Here is a 23,898-nt window from a genome sequence, read left to right on the forward strand (position 1 = left end):
GACTGCAGCGGCAGCGGTGGGCTGTGTGTCCGGAGGTTAGAAGGAGAAACGCTGGAGCGGAGCAGGAGGGGGAAGGGCCGGGCAAAGTAGGAAAAGAAGCCTCGTCCTAGTATTGGAGAGTAGGGCTGTGGCTAGAAAGGTGAGAGAAGACGCCTTCCGGGCCCCGCCCGAGTCTGCTATTTCAGGGCGGACTGGAGGAGAGGCGAACAGTAGAAGGTCACACCCAGCAGATCCCCCCGCCACCCCCCGTCAAAGCCAAGCTTGACCAGCTGCTCATCACTAGACAGGCTCGTCCATTCTCCCAAGAACTTAGCAAGGGCTGGCTAAGCGCCTACTAGGTGCCCGGTGTACAAAGAAATGCCCTGGAGAACCGGGTTGCAGGAGGTGGAGTCGGTCCAAACGGCTTCGCGGAGGAGGCGAATTCCGTAGACGGTGGTGCAAGAAGGTGGCAGTGCACGCGTGCAGGCTCGGCGAGTGCCGAACGCGAGGCAGGCCGGGGAGGAGGGGAAGGAGGCGGGGATTGAGCCCGGGGGAGGGAGGGGAGGGAGAGGCGCAAAGAGGGAGGTGGGAGGTGTGAAGGGTGGGAGCGGCAGGGGGAACGAGGGAGGCGGGAGAGGGAAGGAGGCGAGGCGGGGTGGCCGCGGCCCGAGGGGCCGAGCCGAACCGGAGGGGGAGGTGGCGGCGGCGGCGGCGGCGAGGGGGAGGAGAGAGGGAGGGGAAGAAGGAGGAAGCAAGCGCGGCGGCTGCAGGGGGAGGAAGACGGGGAGGAGGAGCCGTGCGCGGCGGCCGCGGCAGCAGCCGGGGGAGCCGAGTGCCCGGGCGCGGGGAGCGCGGGGATCCAAGCGAGTGCCCAGCCGGAGCTGCAGGCCGACTGCCGGTGAGTGGAGCCCCGAAGGGCGCGGCTGTCAGTCCCTGGGGCCGGGCGGGAGGCGCGGGAAGATGCGGCGCCGGGATGGAGGGAGGGGGCCGGCCGGAGCCCAGCCCCCGGCTGGCCCGGCCTCCCGCCCGCCTTCCCTCCCTCCCTCCCTCTCTCCCTCCCGGCTTCCTCCCGCCGCTGCCCGCGCGAGGGGGGCAGGTCCCGGGCGGGCCGCGGGCTGGGGGAGGTGCTGCCCGGAGGGCGGGCGTCTGGGCCGGGGGGTGGAGCTGGGGGCTCGGGGGTGTACCCGGGGGCGGGAGGCTGGACAGGGACGGCTCTAAATTGGCTCGGAGGGGCCAGTCGGCGGCGAAGTTGCTCGCTGCGGGCAGAGACGGCCACGCGGTTGCAGGAGTAAGCGATCCCCCTGTGGCGAGTGCTTGAGACGAGGAGTCCGGCGTCCCCGCCAGCCCCGTCGCCCTGCCCTGCCCCGCCAGCTCCCCTCCTGGCCTCCGCGTGTCCCCTCGCCGTCGCCCCCGGTTCGCTCCCGCCGCGCTGCCGGGTCCCCTCGGCCCTCTCCCTGACCCTCCCGGCCTCCGACTTCCCCTGACCCCTGCTTGCTTCGCCACTGCCCCTGTTCTCCTTTTCTTCCCTCGCTAGTTACCCCTCCCCGCCTCGTAAATTCCCGATGCAATTGCCTCTTTGAGACCTTTTTTTTTTTTCCTCTCCTTCCTTTTAGATTGGCCAACGGCTCGTTTCCACCCTGCCTCGTTGGTGGCCACTGGAGAAGCGCGGGGGGCTCCCCAGACAGCCGTGGGGACAAGTTAGAGCCAGCACTTTGCCCCGGGCCTCGCGTGTAGCTTCCCGTCCCCTGCTCTAGGTGCCCTGGTGTCCGGAGGGGGGTGCGGGTGCGGGGGTGTGCCCTCCGTACATGTCCCACCACCCGGGCCACCCTCTGGGCTTGTGTTCCATCTCGCTCTTGCTTCCTGCACGGTGGTCGAGGGGAACCACTTTGCATCATGTCCCGGTATAGCTACCAAAGTCTCCTGGACTGGCTCTATGGGGGCGTGGACCCCAGCTTTGCAGGCAATGGGGGCCCCGACTGTGCTGCCTTCCTCTCTTGGCAGCAGCGGCTGCTGGAAAGTGTGGTGGTCCTGACCCTGGCCCTGTTGGAGATCCTGGTGGCCCTGCGGCACATCCTGAGGCAGACGAAGGAGGACGGTAGGGGTGGCCGTGGCTGCCAGCCAGAGCAGGTGACCCAGCGGCCAGAGGAAGGCAAAGAGAGCCTGAGCAAGAATCTGCTCTTAGTAGCCCTGTGCCTGACCTTCGGGGTGGAGGTGGGCTTTAAGTTCGCCACCAAGACCGTCATCTACCTGCTCAACCCCTGTCACCTGGTCACCATGATGCATGTGAGTCTGTTGACTTCCCCCCCACCCCACCCCGGGCAGCCTCAGCCATCAGAGTCATTTGTGTGCTCAGGACACGTGGCAGTGTAGAGCACCTCATCCCTGCGGGTAGTGGGACCCTCACAAATGATTTTCCAGCGAGGCAGTTTGTGTGCGGATTTCAGATTTGGCTCTCTTCTACCTTTGCACAATGCGTCAGCTCCACGGTGGAGGTGGGCACTAGGAAAGACTAGCACTCAGGCCACGACCCCTCCCCTCCCAGGCCTGCCCTGGTCTTTCACAAGCAGGAAGTCCAGCCCCAGCCAGGTGCCCTTTCTGAATCACCAGTGGGGGACCATGGCCCATTCCCCCATTACCTCTGCCACAGTTAATTTCCCAGAGGCCTGGTGACATTCTTTCCTGGAGGTGGTCACATAAGGTTACTGGTCTGCACTGTCGTACTTTGGGGAAATCCTTTTACGGGTTTCTCTTAATGACTCTTTCATTTGGGAGTTTACGCTCTCGGGGTGAGGTCTGCCTTTGAGTTCTGCGGTGTTGGAGCAGCACCAAGCTCCTACTAACTGCGCTCTGAAGCCGACCCCAGGCAGACTCATGAACTTTTCTCTGTCCATGGTGAGAGGGTATTTATTTCCTGCAAACCTCTCCATCTTACCACTCTTATTCTCTCTCCTGAGGTCACGGTCCAGGGGTGCCCAGACAGCTGATTTCTTTACCTCCCATTAGTGGCGCTAAGAAAAACAAATGAGACTGAAAAGGAAAGTTGCCAGATACATAAAAATAATCTGGGTGAGGACCAAGAGCGAGACTGTCTTTCTGTACTCAGCCTGTGTAGAGAGATGTTCTAAAACTATAAAATCATAGAGGAGGAGGAAGAGGAGAAAGGGAAAAAAAAATCTTTTTTAGATTTCAAGCTGTGGAAAACCTGGTGTGTTTTATCCAGGGACAGTTTTGAAACCTGTCATTAGCATCTTTATTGCTTTTATATTTGTAGAAGGTTATTCTCAGGAGCCTTGTGGTAACCCTGTGTGGGGCAGGAGGTCGAGATGCTTATCTCCATTTTAAAGGCCTGGTGGAGCCCAGGGATGGGAGGTCGCTCGCCTGCAGCCAAAAGATGAATTAGCTTTCCGGGTTGGAAAGGTAATCTACCCTCTTTGGGGTTGCGGAATGGCAGGGCAGTCTCTGGGGAGCGGCCGATGCTGATCAGCATGGCGCCGCCTGCTTGTGGCCGGCATGCTTGCTAGCTCTGTGTTCTAGGAACTCCTTTGATGGCAGGTTCCTAGCCTCAGTTTCCCAGTCTGTAAAATGTGAATGGCCACAAACCCCTTCCAGTCTTGCAGATGTGGCAAGGAGGTGTAGACAACTTTGGAATAAAGCAGCTCTTATTGATGGGATGGCTATAAGCATCCAGCAGAGTTGGAGTGGGTAGCATTTTCCAAAGAGGACTTCTTGGGGAGTGATGCCATTCACAGGAAACCCAGGGCTCTCCCAGTTAGACCTTCTGTGTAAATTTGAGCCTGTCCTCTTTCTTTCCTTTTTTTGATGAATGGGCTTTTTGTTAATGAAAGGAAACAACGCATCTCAGCCGCTGCTATGTGAGGCTCTTGGGACAGGAGAGCTTTTTTTTGGTTGGCAGGTGGTGAGGGTCAGAGGGTGCCTTTTCTACAAAGGGGTCTTGAGGCCTCTGACAACCACATACGTAGAAGGTCAACAAAGAACTAAATTCAGCCTGACTGGGGCTGCTGCTGGTGTGATTACATCAAACCTGGCAGCACCATGTTTTTTTTTAATAAAGTTATTTATTTATTTATTTATTTAGGGCAGTGTTGGATCTTCGTTGCTGCGCGTGGGCTTTCCTCTAGTTGCGGCGAGCGGGCGCTACTCTTTGTTGCAGTGCGCGGGCTTCTCACTGCGGTGGCTTCTCTTGTGGAGCACGGGCTCTAGGCACGCAGGCTTCAGTAGCTGTGGCACGCGGGCTCAGTAGTTGTGGCTCGTGGGCTCTAGAGTGCAGGCTCAGTAGTTGTGGTGCACGGGCTTAGTTGCTCCACGGCATGTGGGATCTTCCCGGACCAGGTCTCGAACCCGTGTCCCCTGCATTGGCAGGTGAATTCTTAACCACTGTGCCACCAGGGAAGTCCAGCACCATGGTTTTTAGTGCAGAAGGTTTTAGAGGCTCTTAGAAGACGCTGGAGACTTCGTTCTGGCATTAATTAGTTGTGTGACTTTGGGGAAAGTACTTTTCTTGGGTCTCAGTTCTCCCAGCTGCAAAACAAGGCAAAAAAGTTGCATTCCTAGCTCTTGACAGCCTATGTTCTGTGATTCTTTTCTTCTTAAGCAGAGTCCGGGGATGCCACAGAGAGCTATTCTAGAAATGCTTTTGGCCTCCTTTCCGATTTCAGGTGGCCTTGTTCATCTTCTCATCTTCGTTCATCTTTTGCTCCCTGTGTCTTCCCCGTAAAGTACACATGACCAGGCCACCCTTAGGGACACACGTAGATGATGTTGGCACTCGGGGCTGACAGCTGCAGAGAGACAGATGTTTGGGGAACTAGGGACTGATTCCTGTTACTTGTGCTTTTGCTGTTGTCCTGTGCTTAGCTTAAACTCTGAAGCTAGAGGGTGGGGGACAAAGAACAGAGTCAGGCTGAGGAATTCTTGGGCCAGAGCAGGATTGTACTGCTTTGTCCTTTACTCCTAAGTCACTGCTTTGTGTCATTTAAATAGTAACTTCCGGCCTAGTGGGGGACTTAGCCTGTGATGAATCCAACTTTCCACACCTTACCTGTGACTCTTCCTGGGAAGCAGGGACGTATGGATTTTTAAAAGTTCATGTGAGTCCTTAAAAGAAATTTAACAACAGATGGTTGGAAGGAATTTTCTGACTCAGTTACAGCAATGACTAATGGTAGTAAGTATGGTTAGCAATACTTTACATTTATCTAGCTTTTAACTGTTTATAAGACACTTTCACATGCTTTATCTTCTTTAGGGTTATGCTAGATAAGCTTGAGCCTGGAGAGGGGGTTGTTAAAATGTTTCCTGTGACTGTGTGTATTCCACAGGGGAGATGTTGAGTACAAAGCAATGCTTTGGCAAGTGAATTAGCTGAGTTAGGCCATATTATGGCAGTGAATTCTGTGGAGTTCAGAGGTCCCAATAAGGAAAGGGAGACATTAGCTGAAATGAAAGCGGGAGCTTAGCAGAGGCATTTCTGATGTGTGTCTCTCAACAGGCCGACTCAATTATGGCTTTATAGAAAGGCCTTGTTCCTCAGAGCCAGTGTAAGTTTGTAACAAGGACAGTATTGCTTTAGGCCAGGAAATGGAAGAGTTGGAGGGAAAGTGGTTAGTCTCCTTACCTCCCATTTTTCAGTCTGTAAAATATTTATTTCCAAGGCCTTGTTACACAGACCCTCATCGTAGCCATGCTGCCTTTGGGTGACCGCCAGCTTTAGAAGCATAAGGAAGGGCAGTTCTTGTATCTGAGGTCTGTTCTGGATTAATATTCCTGCTGTCTGGTTTCTTTTTGGCCTCATCTGATATCTCAAGGGCCCTGGAACTGGGGTCTGGCGGAGGTCTGTATGATTACAGCAGCACCTTCCCACATCTGAGCTCAAGCCGGTGATGCTTGAGGGTCCTCGGGATCAGCAAGCACCAGGATTAACGCACTGTTGTTAAACCCCTTGCTGAATATCAGTGGTGTTTACCCACTGCACCAGTATTTCTTCAAGTGTGGCTAGTCCCCTTGTGCATATTGTTTTGGCAGGTATGGGTTACTGACTGATTATGCTGTTTACCAAAAAAATCACCCAGCAAGTTAGTGGCAGAGGTGGCTTTAGAACCAAGCTGCCACAGTGGGAATTGGGGCTTTAGCAGGAAGAGATTCTCATAGCTATTTAAGTCCGAAAATCTACAAGTTCTTAGCAGAAGGGTTAAAATGCCAGACAATTTGACTGATTGTGTCCATAAAGACTGGTGGCCTTTTATCTCCTTTGCATCCAGTTATATTGTCTCTGTCTTAGGAACTTAACGAAAAGATCAAATTTGGGATGTCTTGTCTAATTGTCCACTTCCGGTTGGTTCTGTATGTGTCTGTGTCAATATCTCCTGATTGGGCGCTGAACTGAGTGGGGCACAGCATATGATGTTTAACCCTCCGTGTCTCTGTGCATAAGGCAGGCTGGATCTCAGCTGGACATTTGCCAAATAATAATTGATGCTATTGACCCTGGAACGCCAAGCCTCTGGTTTTTAGCCTATAATACCTAGTGAGCCCCATCCTTCTTTTAGAGTTGCCATTGCTATTTTATTTTTCTGTCTTTACGATATATTAGAAGGCTGACTTCCACCAAATATGGCTAACCTGCTTTTGGCTCACTGTTTATTTTTCTACTTCTTCCCTCTTTGCTGAAAGCCTAGAATGGCACATATTCAAAATGGCCCTGAGCTTTTTGTGACACCTTTTGGAACTCACGGAATATACACGGGTGTATTCCATTTGCTCTCTGATGGATTTGTTTGAGAGAAAACCTGATAGATTTGAGAACTAGGCTTTTTGTCCCCCGCCTCCTTGACTTCAGACCAACCACACCTCCTCATCCCATCTGTTGTCTGGAGTGCTGATAACTGCTCCTGCTTGCAATTGACGTCGGTGGGGAATGGGTACAATGAGGGATCCAGCCATCTGCTGACGGCTTATCAGATGGACTGTGTCCTGTGTCATCAGTCCAGGGGGACACAAGGGGATAATGTTTATATGGGCCCCAGCGGTGAGGCATGACATTCCTTTTTAGTTTGTTTTATTTTTCCCCCAAGGAAATTTGCAGAGAATTTTTCCATCTTTCATAATTACAGTGTTTGGCGGGGGGCGGGGGTGTCCATTATAAAGGGAAGTGGTGTGGATTGGTGGATTAAACAAGCCACAGACAGCCCTGGGATTTAAAATTATGATGCCAGTTTGGCTCGTGGCTTGCTAGGGAACCTGAGCAAATTATTTAACCTTTTCCTATCTCCGTCTTCATGAAACGGGCCGCATGGAAACAAAGCATTTTAATCCTCTGAATAACTCTGTGGTCACTTAAACAGAGATTCCAGGTACAGCTGATCAGAGCTGGACGATGACCAATAGATTTTTACCTCCGGCTCAGGAACTGACAAACCTCAACACCTTTTCACCTTTCTTGATAGCTATTAGAATCCATTCCTCTAATCACTTCTGTTGCTTTTCTCTGGATCCTTGCCCGTGCCTGCATACCCTTCTCATGCACAGCCTATAAAACTGGGTGCTGTGACCAGAGGTCCAGCCTACACCCAGCAGAGAGGAAAGCTTTCCTTCTCAGCCTTTTCTCACCATGCACTTGTTAATACAACCCAGCGTGGAGCTTGCTATTAAGTAACAGTATGTGGCTGGCTCCTACTTGGGGTGATCCACAGGATCCCTGGGGTTTTGTCCCTTTGCCATAGATGTGTCTCTTTCATCGCTGTCTTTGTGGGATCTGTCGTGAGTTCCTCCCCTCTGCAGATCCCCCTGAAGCGTCTCCTCTGTGAAACTTTCCAGTTGACCTTGGCTCCACAGTTATTCCATTCATTCCAGTAACAGCTTTTGTCCTCTTTTCCTGACCCTCTGAATATTACTCAGACTATTTGGCTCTTCAACATATGCCTTTGTATACATGTAGGTAATTCAGTGAGTGTTCGACTGGCTTGCTTGTTTTTGCGTGTTTGTTCATTTTCCACCATTAGCGTAAACACTTTTCTTTAAGGAAAGTAGTGTTTTGTTTTTTCTCTTCCCTCTGTAACTCCCTGCAGAGCTTAATACAATACATGCACATTAATTTTTTAATGTGTGCCTGGATAATGCTGGCTGACTGACTGACAGAGCTGACTGTTTTCTTCCGCTTTTTCATTTTCCCTCTGGTGGTTCTGTCTGTGTTCCCTTGAGGTCTCCTGGGCACTGTTCCTATGTCTCCTGTACCCATTAAGAGAGTCTCCTGTCTGTTTTTTGAAATAGCCAGAGGAGAGAGGTGGTTTTGCCTCCAGCTCACACATCTTTTGGTTCCATCACAAAGAGCTGGTTATTAGGAACTGCAGCCCATTCTCTGCCCCAAGTATCTGCTCCCTTTCATTGCTGTGAGGAAATTACGCTGTTGGATCTTGGTCTGAAATCCCTTGGTTCGACATCTGGAAGTGTCTACTTTCTTCTTTTCCTTCTTTAATGTCAGACACGTTAAAAAAAAAACGTTATTAGTCTGGTGACTCACTTTCCATCTCTTTCTCTCCCCTTTTGTATTTTTCAGTAGGTAGCTCACTGTCGTCATACCTCACTGAAACACCCTGTGCAAGAAGAGCCAGGCTTCTCAACTTCTGGTCTTTCATATCTTTTTTTTTACTTTATTTTTTTTTCAGCTTTGTGAGGTATAATTGACAAAGAAAATTTTAAGATATCCATGGTCTTTCATATCTTTTGTTGAATTGAGAGCATCTTCTGCCAGTCACTGGATGAGTGGACCTGAAGAGACTATGTGTGTGGAGTGCAGTGCTTCTCGAACTTTCTTTGTGAAAAATTCCCGTGGGAGCTTGTTCTAATGCAGATGCCTGGCTCTCTACTCAGGGAGTCTGAGTAGGTCTAGGGCCTATAGGGTGAGGATAGGAATCTGCAATTATTACAAGCTCCCAAGTGATTCTGATGCTGGTGAGCATTGGACCCTGCTTGGAGAGACATTATCTAGAGGCTAAAGTATGAGGTGGGCTGTCAGTTCAAATGCTCCTCCTGACTGGTGTGAATCTGGTGGCCTTTGGGCGGGCGTTTAGTTTTCTGGTAGTACCTCAGTATTTGTGTGGGTGTTAAATAATGTGGCTGAAATTAGAGGTTGAGGGCTCCGAGATACTGTGAGGTGGATTTTAAGGTAGCTTTAGAGTTCCAGTGGCTTGTTGGGTCCCTAGGGGTTACGTCAGTGGAGGATTTCCAGTCCTTCTACACTCCCTTCCCAGCCTTCCAGTGTCTGAGATTTTGGGGAACTAACGAGAGGCAATACTGACACAGAGTTATTGCATGTTAATTTTCTATGTGCAGGACTTTTGTTTTAAATGCTCATGGGAATGTATTCATTCATGTATCCATTCAGCAAACGTTTATCCAGTGCCTGTTGTGTGTCAAACATTGTGCCAGGCACTGGAGATTCAAAGATAAATAAAAACCATTCTTTGCCTTCATGTTCTTCACAGTTGAGATGAGACAGGCAAGAAAAAAGATCAACTAAATTACAACATGACATGTACGGTAACAGATTTGAACAAAGCATAGAGGACAGAGGGTCTTTTTTTTTTTTTCCTAGTGCAATTAAGGATAGCTTCCTAGAAGAGGTGACATTTGACTCACAAAGGAGGCGTGTTAGCTCCTTGAGAGCAGAGGCCCTTGTTTGTCTTGTTTTCTATTCTAGCACCTCAGACAGGGCCTGCCTCATAGTAGGTGCTCAGTAAACATGTGTGAATGAATGAGTAGGAAGGAAGGGGTGTTGCAGGAAGGAAGGGATTCCAGGCATAGGAAACAATACATATAAAGGCCCAGAGTTGCTTCCTGTGTCACAGGAAAGCTTCTCAACTCTTACCTGGAGTCATTCCGTTGTTATTATCAGGGGAAGATATTTTTTCATATTTCTCCCTTGGCAAACCAAGGAATGCTCTGTCATTTCTGGCCCGTTGATAAGACAGCTGCAGTTGCCTACGAATCCTTGATAGGGGGCTTGTGAGATAGAGAATTGTGTTCTCTGTGCTGTCCCAAGGAGGGCTCACACGGTCAAAGACAGACACACAGAACACTGATGAGAGTGAGCCGACATTAAATACAGGAAGTGAGATAGCAGGTATCCCACCTGCGACCAGAAGATGATTTTTAGCGGCTCATGGGGTGCTTGCTGTCCCCACGGATTCCACAGCAGAACTGATGAAATGTGATACTGTCCTTCTACCTTTCTCTTTTCTATTCTCTTCCCCGTTTCCAAGTCTTTCCCCCCGACCCACTCCATCCAGGGTTGCCTCTTTCCAGAGTACTCAAAACTCCGAATCAACCCCTTGTATTGATACATTTCAAAATGCCCGTTTCATCAGAGGAGGTCATATCGCCGAGGAAATCAGGAAGAAATCAGTTCCATTTAGGAGGTTCACACTGAAGTGCGAATGGCTCATAGACTCAACTGGGCTGGGGGAGGGCAGGCATTTTTTAAAGGGCCTTGTTACCCTTACTCTAAATGGTGGGGTGTTTCTTTTTGAGCAGGTGGCGTTTCCCGTGTTCCTTACCCAGTTTTTGGCCTCCTTTCCGCTCCACACCCCACCATCCCCCCGAGAACTGGGGTTATCAGTGTCTTGCTACCCTACTTGCTGGACCCCCAGGGTAAGTCTCCCTCCAGGGTGCTTGGATGCAGCAGTTAAATCTGAAGGCCTGGGGAGGATTCCTCCTCTTCTGGGTATGATCCTCTCTGTTTACTCAGCTCTTTCCCAGGGAAAGAGCTACCAGCTAAATAGGGCATGGCTTGCATGTCCGTCAGCGTGTGCTGTGTCAAGGGACGCAGACCTGTTGCGAACCTGAGATCCTGAAGGGGAGGGTTGGGGGGATCTCTCCGTTGGCTGTGCTTCCTTAACAGTAGCTGTTGGAGCAAATGCCAGAGGAGGAAGGGTGGGATGAGTCTGGTCCTGGGCCTGTGGCTCTGTGGAAAGGGAATAGACGGGAGGTTAGAGAGGACTGGCCTGTTGGGCAGAAACAGTTCAAGCCGTGTCCTATGGGCAGGTGTTTAGGTGGGTAGAAGAGCGAGAAGCGGGATTATCTGGAGGAGAAAGGAGGCATGAGCCCATTCTAATTCCATCCGGGTGCCTCCAGTCTCCCTGTCTCCATCGCACATCAGTGGTGGTGTAAACTCAGGGTGTATTTTGCCTGTGAATAGAATCGCCTTTGCCAGTCGACCAGCTGTGTTTGCAGAAAGACTGTGTGCTCAGGCTGTTGCTAGCAAAGAGACATTTCATTCAGGTGCTGATTAAATAAGGCGCAGAGCCAGGTTGCACATTAGGCCCTTAACTACGGCTCTGGGAGCCCCTGGGTAAACACTTATTAGATGTTCCGGGCAGAGTATTAGCAGAGGCTGCTGGACATGAGGTGCTTTCTTCAGAAATCAAGTTAGGGGAAATTGGCCAGGAGAGAAAGGGTCTAGAAAGGGTCTTGCTCCTCTTTTCCTAGTCTCGTCAGGTCCGAGCTGCTGGCATATACATGGAAGGGCTAGACAGATTTCCTCATTGGCATTTACTTGTGAAGTTCTCACTGGGACCCAGTAGGTTTGGATTGGGACACAGCAAGGAGACTGGCTAAGTTAAGTAGGGCACTAGTAATGCCTCCTTTTCCTAATGCAAATTCAGCTTAGTGGATTGAGCTTTTGGACCTCATTTCCTGGGTATGTATTTGAGCTCCATCGTCCTGTGACCTTAGGCATGTTACTTAACCTGCTATCAACTTCAGTTTCACTCATCTGTAAAACGGGAGTAAAAATAGTACCTACCTAATAGAGTTGTTGCAAGGATTAAATGAAATAATTTAAATCAAGCATTTAGCAGAAGTTCTGGCTCATTGTCAGCACTCAATAAATGTTAGCAGTTTTTCATAGCACAGTTGGCCATCTGTAACCGTGGGCTCTACTTCTGCAGATTCAACCAACTACAGATTGAAAATATTTAGGAAAAAAAAATTCCAGAAAGTTTGAAAACACAAAACTTGAATTTGCTGTGCACTGGCGACTATTTACATTTCTTTTACATTGTATTTGCAACTATTTACATAGCATTTACATTGTATTAGGTATTATAAGTCATCTAGAGATGATTTAAAGTGTGTAGGAGCATGTGCGAGGTTACATGCAAATACTACACCATTTTATACAAGGGACTTGAACATTCACAGATTTTGGTATCCGTGGTGGGTCCTGGAACCAATCCCCTGCGGATAGCAAGGGACTATTGTAGTAGTAGCAGTACAATATATTTCAAGGCATACTGGGTAGAAGCTGGCTCTAGTGTGGTAAAGGCCTGGGTTCAAATCCTACCACTAACTGTGTAGCCCTGGGCAAGTCACTTAACCTCTCCAACCCCTAGTTGCCCACATTTGTAAAATGGAATAATAATTATACCTGCCCTGCAGAGCTGTTGTAAGAATTAAATGAGAAAAAATGAGACAATACTAATAAAGCAGTTAAGATAGCAGACAGTCAATAAATTTTTTCCCGTGATGTGATACGTGATGATGATCACGAGCTTCGGTATCCTTATTATGGCTGCTGCTGCTGCTGTGAGCTTGGATGCCTGATGCTGGGATAAGATGATAGAGATTAGATACAGGGAGGCAGCTTTAAGAATCTCACCTCCCCCCACCCAAAAAAAAATCTCACCCAAGAGCAGCTTCCCTGGCATCTTTGTTTTAGGTGGTAGGCAAAAATATTGGTTCCATGAAGGTGGCACCCACATAATCTCTGCAGGGCAGGGTGGCTCGACTGTTGGAGGCCTAAGGACAGTTTTGTGGGGAATTTGGATGTTACTGTAAATCACGCAGCCCTTTCTGAAGCATTTGGAGGATGGCTGTCATTGGTAGGAAGCTTGGCTTTCCAGGGACCTCTGGGCTTAATTACTGCTGCTCTTCATCAATGGGCTGGCTCTCTGGTGCCAGCTATCTTGAGATTGGTAGCCTAGGAAACCAACGAGTACATGACAGAAGTAGGAAAGGAGTGGTTTGGGTGTGGGCAGAGACAGGTGCGTGGATTTACTTTTTCCTTTTTCATTAATTTATTTTGACCGAGGGGAGTGCAACTTGCTTAAGTGCCGCCTGTTCTCAGGGTTAAGAAATTATTGGAGGAGAAAGGACTGCTCCCAGAGCTCCTAGGAGAAAGACAGGCTAAAAGTAGACCAGTGCTTTGCCTGACATGTCAGCAAATGGACCAAAAAAAAAAAAAAAAAGACAATTCAGTATCTCCCGGATATGGGAAACCTCTCTCAGTTTTGAAGAACAGCTACTCTTTCAGAACTGGGACCTCAGCCACGAGTTACTAAAGGGAGGTCCCCTTTAATTAAGTGTAGCCTTCCAGGGCCAAGGCCTGGGTCATGTGATTTCACAGCCTTGGGGTTGGAGTGCCCTATCCCACCCAGCAAGACCATTGGAAGACCCCCAGGCATGTTCCCAAGCATTGTGGGTAAATAGGCAGTTCCTTAGGTTAAGGTCATGTTTTAATAATGTAATAATCCTGGTTCCCTGGTTGGAGCTGGCTTGGAGGGCATTCCTAAAACAAAGAGCAACCCTGAGAAATTAGGGGAGACTGTACCAAAGGGTCTCCTTCATATCACCACTTGTTCCTTGTCGCTTTGCATTTGTCAAGAGTTTCCTTTTTTAAGTCCCAGGCACTTGAGCGAGTGCGCCTGCCTGTTGCTGTGCTTTATTCCCTGCGCCCTGCAGGAATGTTGCTCGGGGTCATGTGCATAAGTGCCTTATTATCTTCAGCACTTTTACACTTGGCCCCTTGGGCTGCCGCTGCTACCGGCTGCTGCTTCAGGTGGGCCTTTCTCCCCATTTCCCGGGCCCCCAGTCGCAGGAGGACTCTCAGGGCCCCCTGAGGAAAGGGCGCCCGGTTTTACCTTTGGATTTCCATTCCCCTCGCGGCCCCGCACCGGACTTTACAGTTCAGCTCTCCTCAGCCTAGCCCTGCAAGCTAGCACCCAGCCAAGGTCATGTTTCCCTGTTTGCTGGTGGGGTTTCTGGCCAGTGAGCAAAGAGAAACAGACTGACTCCCCCAGCCCTGTGGCTGTCCTTCCCGGGGCGGGGCTGTCGGCGGGGAGGGGTGCTGTCTTGGCCCTGGGAAGTCAGGGGTGACCTTTAGGCCGAGGCTGCTTTCGCTTCCTGGGGAAGAATGCAAAGCCCGCCGGGTCACAGGGTCTCCTGCCTGGCTGAACGGTGTTTGGCCATACCTCACAGTCAGGGCTGTGTTTGCTCAGATGGACACACGTGGAAACCAGGCTGGGATCATCTTCCCAAGTTTCTTACTCCCCGCTTTGGGTCTGAACTGAAAAACAATTTGCAAAGTACACTGTGGTCCACACCTGTTGCTGTTTTTTTTTTTAATTCCCCTTTCCACGGCTGGTTTGCAGCAAACTGAGGATTAAGCCTGGCTCCTCCCACTTACATTTTCTCTTTAGTTTCCCTTGGGGTTGGGTTCTCACTTTCCAGTCACAACTGTCCATCGACATTAAGGACAGTTGGTGCCGCTGCTCATTTAGGGTCCTCCCTCACCCAGACCTTTTAAACACCATAAACCTGGAATAGGGTCAGATGGACAAAAAGGAGTTAAATTTAAGAGAAAGAGCTCGTTATAATTTTTGGTTATCTCTGTACACTTTGAAAGTTAGGAGTAGTAGTGATAATAATACTTGTAACATTTTGAGCATGTATTATGCTCCAGGCACTGTGCTTAAGTGTATTGCCTATATATTACCTAATTTGCAGCCTTCCACAAAAAGGTCATTTTTGTTTTATCTAATCCTTCTTTCTCTCGGTTCTAGCTGATTTCTCCTTTGGTCGCCTTATAGATACTGGAGAAAATATTCGAGCAATACTTTCCTGGGTTGAAATGGCAGAGTGATGCCAGGTCGGAGCTGAAAAAAAACCTCAGAGATCATCTCCTCCCTCATTTTTCCAGATGAGCAAACTGAGACCCAGAGAGGTGAAGTGGCTTGCCCAAAGTCGCACAGCTCAGTAGAAGCAGAGGTAGATCTCCTGACTCCCGGTTCATTGTCTCTCTCTAGTACCATACATGGCCTCCTTCCACCCCTAACTATTGCAGCATAAAGGGAGATGGACTTTTGTTCTTGCCCACTAGTAGAGAAACAGAAATCATGTGTTTTTTGAGCATCATTGTCTTACAGCCTTGAAAGTGAGGATCTCACGGCTGCAGGCCACCTCTCTGCCTGACTGCTATAGCCAACTGCTTTTCAATGTGTTTTTCTGCCCTTGCTCCCTCTCTTCCACAGAGGAGCCAGGCTGTAGTGCCACCATTGCTTGCTGCTTGTCCTGGGCAGGTAGTCCAGGGAGTTGTGTACGCTCAGTTAGCCTGTATGTCAAGCCAGTGTGATCTGTTGCGAGATAACTGGTTATTTGGAAGGGAGACCCATTCACTTGGGACTATAACTGAGGTCACCATTTCTTTCCTCTAAATAGAGACCTGCATCCTATCCTAGTGAACAGTTGTATGAGGCTGCACGGCAGGGGACCAAAATCAGAAACTTTGGCAGAAGTGAGTGACAAAGGTCAAAGAGGGAAAAGGTCAAAATAATCTGCTAACCCAGTGGAAGAGGTCAGTTCATGTCGGTAAACAATGTAGAGTAATAGAAAGAGCACAGGATTAAGTATTAGACAGACGTGGGCCTTGGATGTAGGTTTCTGGTTGACAGAACCTAGTAGTTTTGGCTAGTCAGGTAGCCTCTCTGTGCCTGACCTTCTTATATGATACAAAGTGTGGTAGTTAAGAGTTCAGGCTCTGAAGTCAGACTGGCCAGGTTCAAATCTTGGCTCCGCTGCTTTCTAGCTGTGTCACTTTGGGTAAGTTACTTGACATCTCTGGGCCTGTTTTCCTTCTCTGTAAAATGGGGATAATAGTATCTACTTTGTGGTTTTCTTGTAAGAATTCAGTACATGGCTACATGTAAAGTATTTAGATCAGTGTCTGGTGTATAGCAAGCGTAGAGTAAATATGAGTTATGGCTGTTGTATCTGTAAGATAGGGATGATCTTTGCCCTTCATACCTCACAGTCAAGTAAAATAAGATATGTTGAACGTGTCTTGTAACTAGAAAGCACTATCTAAATAGGAAAAATCATCTTTTGGGGGCATGAACATTCAAAGGATTATTAGCCCATTGGTTTTAGGATCAGATATTGGTGGATATTTCTTTGGTGATCTGGCCGAAGGAAGAATAGTAGGTTTATGTGTGGGGTTATATAAATGCTGGGGCCATCAAGCAATGTATGTCCTGCTTTTTCCCTCCTAGCGTACTTAAGAGTGCTTAAAAGCCAAGTAAAGTGGTTGGAGGATTTGGAGTGAAAAGCAAGGATTATGATACTTTCCCCTCATGGCCCCTATCTTAGTTAATGGCACTGCGGTCCATCAGTGACCCAGGTTAAGTCCCTTGAAACCTTGACACATTTCCATTCCTCTCTTCCATCATCATAGTCTCTGAGTCATTTTCATTCTGTCTTCCATTATTTCTCCCATCTGTCTCTTCCTTTTCTTCTTTGATCTCTCTGCCCTAATTCGTCTGGTTGTTTATCATCATCATCACCACCACCATCTGGCTTATTAACAGCAGCTTCCTGACTGATCTTCCCTTCTCTAGGGGTCTTTCTGCTCTGTCCATCCCTTAGACTGCTGCCAGAAATGATACAAGGAAAATTCATGTTGGGTCCTGCCATTCCCTTGCTCAGAAGCCTTCAATAGCTCCCTATTGCCTTCGGCAAGGATAGTAGATATAGCTAGACAAATACACCTTACGGTGCCCCAGGCCAACCGTGCTAATCAAAACATGAGCATGCTTTCCCAACTTGTGTCTCCATGTCAGTTCAGAATTGCCTTTAGCATAGTATTTTAGGCAGCAACTATTACTCAGTCAGAGAGTGGCAGGTAGATAAACCCTATAGGGAAAGCCGGAACTCCTTATGATAGGATTCAGGATCTTCTATGACCTTGGTTTCAACCTTCTTCCCAGCTTTGTCCTCTAGTATTTTTTTTTATAAATTTATTTACTTATTTATTTTTGGCTGCATTGGGTCTTCATTGCTGTGCGCCGGCTTTCTCTAGTTGCGACGAGCGGGGGCTACTCCGTTGTGGTGTGCGGGCTTCTCATTGCGGTGGCTTCTCTTTGTTGCGGAGCACGGGCTCTAGGCGCGTGGGTTTCAGTAGTTGTGGCGCGCAGGCTCAGTAGTTGTGGCGCACAGGGTCCAGAGAGTGGGCTCAGTAGTTGTGCACAGGCTTAGTTGTTCCGCGGCATGTGGGATCTTCCCGGACCGGGGCTCGAACCCGTGTCCCCTGCATTGGCAGGTGGATTCTTAACCACTGCGCTGCCAGGGAAGTCCCTGTCCTCTAGTATTGATACATTCTTTCATATGTGCTCTGATCCAGCCACATGTACCATGAACTTCCATGCTTCTTTGACTCTGAGTTTATACTTTGTTCATGTTGTACCCTCAGCCAGAAATACTTTCTTTTCTCTTCCTGTTGAGATGCCAGTCATCATTCAAGGCTCAGCCTAAACATTCCCTCTTGTGAAGCTTTTTTCAAGCCAGATTTAGCCATTCTTGTCTACTTTAGCATTTTATTCTGCCTTATATTACATAATTGTTTATGTCTCTCCCCCACTCCTTAGTTTGCGTGTTCCCTGAATGCAAGATCTGTGTTTTATTGATTTTTTTTCTATCCTGCACAGCATCTAGTACATACTAGACTCCTAATTTTTAAAGAAAATTTAATCGAGTCTAGTCCATTCCCTTTGTTTTCCGGATGAGGAAACGGAGGCTTAGAGGAAGAGGTCAGGTGTTCATTCGGGGATTTGTTGAGCCTCAGATGTTTGAGACGTTGAGGCTGGAGTGAACAGCAGGCAATTGAGATGTGGTTGGGCTAGCAACGTGATTTAGAGAAGTTGGAGGGGCAGAAGATGCAAACATCATGGAAGCCAGGGGAGAGAAAGAAGAAAAGGATTCTGTGAAATGCCTACTTTTGTGGGCAGAAGAAAAGACTCAGTGAAGCAAAAGTGGAAAGACACCCAAGAGAGGAAGGAGTTTCATGAAGCAGGTCCTCTATTGTCATGTGAGGCAAAGAGGTTGAGACCAAGGAGGACTTGAGAAAAGGCACTTGGAATTGGTGAGTACAGGCTGGTCCTGTGGGCAGCCGTCCACCCATTTCTAAATAGTTACCTTAGAAATGCTTGTGTGTGAAGAGTTGTGTGCACGGATGTTATGGCATCAGAGAAGACTGGGAAACAGCCTGCCTGTGGCAGAATGGTAAATCCAGCCAGTGGAGTACTGTGCAGCCTTTATAAGGGAGGCTGATCTCTGTATTCCCTTTGAAAGATATTCACAGTATATTGTTAAAATAAAAAAAAAAAAGACAGGGCTTCCCTGGTGGCGCAGTGGTTGAGAGTCCGCCTGCTGATGCAGGGGACGCGGGTTCGTGCCCCGGTCCGGGAAGATCCCACATGCCGCGGAGCGGCTGGGCCCGTGAGCCGTGGCCGCTGAGCCTGTGTGTCCGGAGCCTGTGCTCCGCAATGGGAGAGGCCACAACGGTGAGAGGCCCGCGTACCGGTAAAAAAAAAAAAAAAAAAAAAGACAAACTGCAGAACAGTATGTATGTGATAGGAACCCATTTCCTAAGAAAACAAACCACAAGCCCTTGTATATGTGCATGTTTCTGAGCACGTTGTAAAAGCCTAGAAGAATGTGTACCAGTAGTGTTTACTCCTGAGTGATTAGGGAAAGGGGGGGGACACCCTCACTTTATACTTAACACATTTCTGTATTGTTTGAATTTGGTGTGAGTACAAATTTCTTGAGTAATTAAGAAGAAATATTTTTGTAAAGAAAGAAAGGAGATGGTTGGCAGCCTGGGAGAGCAGTTAGCAGAAGAGAGTCAGCAGATGAAGGAAGCCAATTCACGAGAGAAGATCTGGCAACTGAGAAAGCATCATGTGTTTGGGAGGCTGTGCCCACAGGGGCCTTGCTGCCTGTGTGGCTGGCGGGAAAGGAGCAGAGGGACACAGAGAGACACTAGAGTGAGGCAGCAACCCCACGGCCAGGAGGTTCAGCTGAAAGGGGAGGGATCAAGTAGGAGAGTAGCAAGGTGGCCTAGAGGCAGGCGGAGGCTGATTAAGAAGGAATTAGAAAAGCAAACCAAAGTGAGCGTGTGTATATAAGGGGGGCAAGGGAGAGGATGGGGTCGTGGGAGAGACTGGCGGGGGTCCCAGCTGCAGTGGGAGCTGAGCACACTCGTAGCTGTAAGGAAACATCCGCATGAGGTAGAGAGTAGCGCAGTTGAGAAGGGACAAATTAAATATCAACTTGAGTAGAGAAGCTTCCCCCAAAAGGATGAGATCTCAGGCCAGTTAAGCCTCCAGTAGAGTGCTTGGGGCAGAGGCTGGACTAGCTAATTACCTTCTCTGACTGACCGAGGGTTAAGAAAGCCCCTCTTTAAGTTTTGGTGACCAAAAATGTTTTGGCAGTGGCAGAGTCATCTTAATGGCTCAGAGAATAGTCTGGTGAGTGACCAAAATGGGATTTCTGTGGCTTTGCAGGCCTCCGAGTTGAGTTATCCGCTGGACCTGTCACTTAAGCTTGGGACTAAAGGTGGAGATGGAGAAGGCGGAGGCCAGGAGTCCTCAACCCTGGCTGCACCTATAGTCATTAAGCAAGCATTTAAAAATACCAATACCGGGCTTCCCTGGTGGCACAGTGGTTGAGAGTCCACCTGCCGATGCGGGGGACGCGGGTTCGTGCCCCGGTTTGGGAGGATCCCGTGTGCCGCGGGGCGGCTGGGCCCGTGGGCCATGGCCGCTGGGCCTGTGCGTCCGGAGCCTGTGCGTCCGGAGCCTGTGCTCTGCGACGGGAGAGGCCACGGCAGTGAGAGGCCCGCGTACAGCAAAAAAATAAAAAAAAAAAAAAAAAAAAAAAATACCAATACCTGTTCCCCTCACCCCATTCTTATCTAATTGTATGGGCTGGGGGCCTGGACACCAGCAATTTTTCAGGCTCCTCAAGTGATTTTAGTCTGCAACTAGGATTAGAAGCCACAAGTGTAGAAGATGGGATTAAATGTGTTCTGAGCCTAGACTGGCCCTCGGAAACTTGTGTGTGTGCGTGTGTGTGTGTGTGTGTGTGTGTGTGTGTGTGTGTGTATTTAACACTATTTCAATACACGTATTTTGTCCTGTGTATTCCCAAAGCCTGTGGGTGCATCACTAGTAAAGCACTCATCCCACCGTGTGCTAGTTAGTTGCTAGCCTATCAGGGGAGATCTAAGATGTAAAATTCAGGAGTTACTCAATAATAGTAACTGTGCTTACTGGGCCTCGCACTGGGTCAGGTTAACTGACTCACCCTGACTCATAAAGCTTATAGGACGAGTGCCAGCACTAGGCCCAGGTCTGCCCCTTTTGCAGTACAGAGCAGAGTGCCTGGCACCTACGTGTTCAATCATTGTCACGTGAAGTGACAAGAAGCTTTGTTTTCTTGTGCAATGCTGCTTTTTATTAAAAGCCCAGGAATGGTAAAATCTGACATATTTGAAAAGTCTGGTGGGAGAGAGGCTTGCGAACTGCCTGGCATGTGAAAAGCTTATGATATGCCAGGCACTGTGCGGTGAATCTGTATCACTCAGCATCTATTATGCAATTACTCTGAGCCGAGCATCATACTTGGGGCTGTGAGATACACAAGGAATATCAGATATGGTTTCTGCTCCCCAGGGAGCTTATTATCAAGGCTCATTTATGGTCTAATTACTGCATTTTTTTTATTTTTATTTTTTTTGCAGTACGCGGGCCTCTCACTGTTGTGGCCTCTCCCGTTGCGGGGCACAGGAGCTCCGGACGCACAGGCTCAGCGGCCATGGCTCACGGGCCCAGCCGCTCCGCGGCATGTGGGATCTTCCCGGACTGGGGCACGAACCCGTGTCCCCTGCATCGGCAGGCGGACTCTCAACCACTGCGCCACCAAGGAAGCCTGAAATAGTTTCTTTTCAGTTAGCTCCTTCCCCACATCAAAAATTACCAGCTTTCTTAAAGTGGCTGTTATTTCATTTCAGCCCTTTGTAGTCGCTGAAAGTATTTCTAAAGATCAAGTAAAGACTGAAAGGGTATCAGGGCACCTAAATCTGGGGTGCTCGTATTCTATTGGTCTGGGTTAGAATTACTAGAATTTGTGTTCTGTTTTGCAAGAGGGCTTTGGGAGACGGTGGTTTCTAGAAGAGAAGCAATCTAAACAGAAGGTTGTACGTGCAACTTTTATCTCCCTTCAGAGTTTAAGAGCACGTAGATCCATAACTAGGTCTAGTGTTGTTGACCTTGCATTTATCTGTTTTGTCATCAAAAATCATCTTGTATTCAAGAACACTTAAGGTTAATAATCTATAAAACCTATGTGATGCTGCAGTTAGAATGGTAACTTTGATCTTAAAAAGTATTTTTATGTTATCCTTGGGGTGTGTGGGCACGTGTGTTCTTGAACCTGGGGGCTCTTATTTTGGATCGTACGGGTATATCAATCAGCTTGCATCAGGCAGGGCTGTGAGGGGCTGCCCCCAAAGCCAGGCTCTGGTCTCCTCTTCTGCCCATTAAGATTAGGTTCTGCCATTAGGAGGAACAAAATTATTTACTTGGGGACAGGAAGGGGAAGCCCTGACAGGTGGGCTGTGACGGCACTGGTGCTTGTGCATAGTGTGGCACAAATGTTAGCCTTGTGCTCACTGGTTCCAGGACAAAGCCCTTGGGATATTCATCACTTGTGGGCCATCAGGTCGGTTAGCCTGGCAGTGTTGCCATACAGAAGGAATTAGGGGCTTCCCTGGTGGCACAGTGGTTAAGAATCTGCCTGCCAGTTCAGGGGACACAGGTTCGAGCCCTGGTCCAGGAAGATCCCACATGCTACAGAGCAACGAAGCCCGTGTACCACAACTACAGAGCCCACATGCCACAACTACTGAAGCCCGTGCACCTAGAGCCCGTGCTCTGCAGCAAGAGAAGCCACTGCAGTGAGAAGCCCGCGCACTGCAATGAAGAGCAGCCCCTGCTCGCTACAACTAGAGAAAGCCCGCACACAGCAACGAAGACTCAATGCAGCCAAAAAAAAAATGAATAAAATAAATAAATTTTAAAAAGATATATTAAAAAAAACTACAGTAAGATACAGTGTCACTCATTAGAGTGAATAAAATCAAAAAGACTTACCAAAAAAAAGAGATACTATTAAGTAAAAAAAAAAAAAGGAGTTAAAAACCGGGTGGCATCAAAACCCAAGCTGCAGGCACGTCGTGTTCTTCAGCTACCAACCCAATTTTACCTTATTCATGATCACCTGGGTCTGCGTATGCTCATAGGAGTGTATGTTCCAGCCATGAATATCTTGGTTTTCAGAGAAAGAATTGGTAAAATGAGGCCACACAGGGGCAGTATTACTGTTCTTTTTTTTTAAAGAGTTACAAACATTATTTTTAAAATTAATTAATTAATTTTTTGGCTGTGTTGGGTCTTTGTTGCTGTGTGCAGGCTTTCTCTAGTTGCAGCGAGCGGGGGCTACTCTTCGTTGCGGTGTGTGGACTTTTCATTGCGGTGGCTTCTCTTGTTGTGGAGCACGGGTTCTAGGTCGTGGGCTTCAGTAGTTGTGGCACGCAGGCTCAGTAGTTGTAGCGCACGGGCTTAGTTGCTCCACGGCATGTGAGATCTTCTCAGACCAGGGCTTGAACCCGTGTCCCCTGCGTTGGCAGGTGGATTCTTAACCACTGCGCCACCAGGGAAGTCCCTTTCTGTGGGTTTTTTAAAAATATTGCTCAGTCATGCCACAGAGTGGCAGCAGCATTTTATCTGCTGCCACTTTATATAAACACTAACTTGGGTACCCTTCTGTTTTGCTGATTTTTCAGTCTTCTATTCACATAATGATTATTTGCATTCCCATTGGAATTGTGGTCTCTGGTGTCAGAAGGAGAATTGAAATCCACAGTTTCATATACATAGTACCCACTTCCCTCCTTTATTTCTTTCTCTACTAGCTTGGTGCAGGGCTTTGCAGACAGATCTGGGTTTGAAGCTAATTTCTGTCACTCATGAGCTCTGTGCTTTAAGTAAGTCACCTAATCACTGTCTCATTTGTAAAATGGGGCTAAGAATTCTATCTCATCAGGTTATGGAAAGAATTTAAATGAGTTAATATTGGTGAAGCCCCGAGAAGAGTACATGGAACATAATAGGTGCTCACAAAATATTAGTTACTGTCTATCCCCTTCCCCCCAAGAAGTGGAGCCGGTAACAAATAACAACCTTTATTCGAATACCTCCAGAAGCTCTCCTGGCATTAGTCTGCCCTAAGGGGATGAGGTTTGCCTTGTCTTTTGATGATGAAGAGTAACCAACCAGAACTCTGGATTTCAACCTCACAGGAAGCTTGAAGTTGTTGACTTTTGCTGTCAGTTAAAAGAGTTGGGAAGATAGGGGTGGAAATCTCCAGAGAAAAGGTGTGTGCTTTTGCTAATTGAGCTGTAGACAGCAGGGTGTATGAGTAATGAGCTGTATGTTGCCTGTGGGAGTTCAGTGCACAGCCTAAGGGATAGCATGGGTGAGTTTCATTGGCTCCTATGACAGGTGGCTCCCTGATTTTTTTACCCTTGAGATGTCTTGGAGTCCAATAGTTTGAACCTTGGGGCCCTTGATAACAGGCCTGTTAACTACTTCTTCACAGTGATAATAACAGCTTGCATTTATTTAGCTCTTACTTTGTTCCAGGCACCGGTCTAACTCACTTAATCCTCACAAGAAGTCTAAAAGGTAGGGCACAAAACAGCTAAATACTGAGAGCTTGCCAAAGTCTCAC

At 48.5% G+C, this 23,898-nt stretch overlaps 1 protein-coding gene across 19 annotated transcripts in view; it reads left to right on the forward strand.

Annotated features, from left to right (window-relative positions):
• The first annotated feature begins 711 nt into the window (after window positions 1-711).
• The window catches only part of TMEM164 (transmembrane protein 164), a 176,612-nt gene continuing 153,425 nt past the window's right edge, over window positions 712-23,898 (forward strand). For 6 of the 19 annotated variants that reach the window (XR_004348049.1, XR_004348047.1, XR_004348048.1 and 3 more), the window contains exons 1-2: window positions 813-877; window positions 1,593-2,262. Coding sequence is in view for 9 of the 19 variants with exons in the window: in XM_032619616.1 (XP_032475507.1) it covers window positions 1,873-2,262 (390 nt within the window). In the remaining 10 variants the exon portion in view is untranslated. Of the gene's footprint in view, window positions 878-1,186; window positions 1,268-1,592; window positions 2,263-14,834; window positions 17,155-17,301; window positions 18,185-23,898 lie in introns of those variants that run through there. The other 13 variants (XM_032619622.1, XM_032619624.1, XM_032619627.1 and 10 more) reach the window with 12 other exon arrangements.

The sequence above is a fragment of the Phocoena sinus genome, chromosome X (genome assembly GCF_008692025.1).
Source record: "Phocoena sinus isolate mPhoSin1 chromosome X, mPhoSin1.pri, whole genome shotgun sequence".
In the NCBI taxonomy this organism is placed as follows: Eukaryota; Metazoa; Chordata; class Mammalia; order Artiodactyla; family Phocoenidae; genus Phocoena; species Phocoena sinus.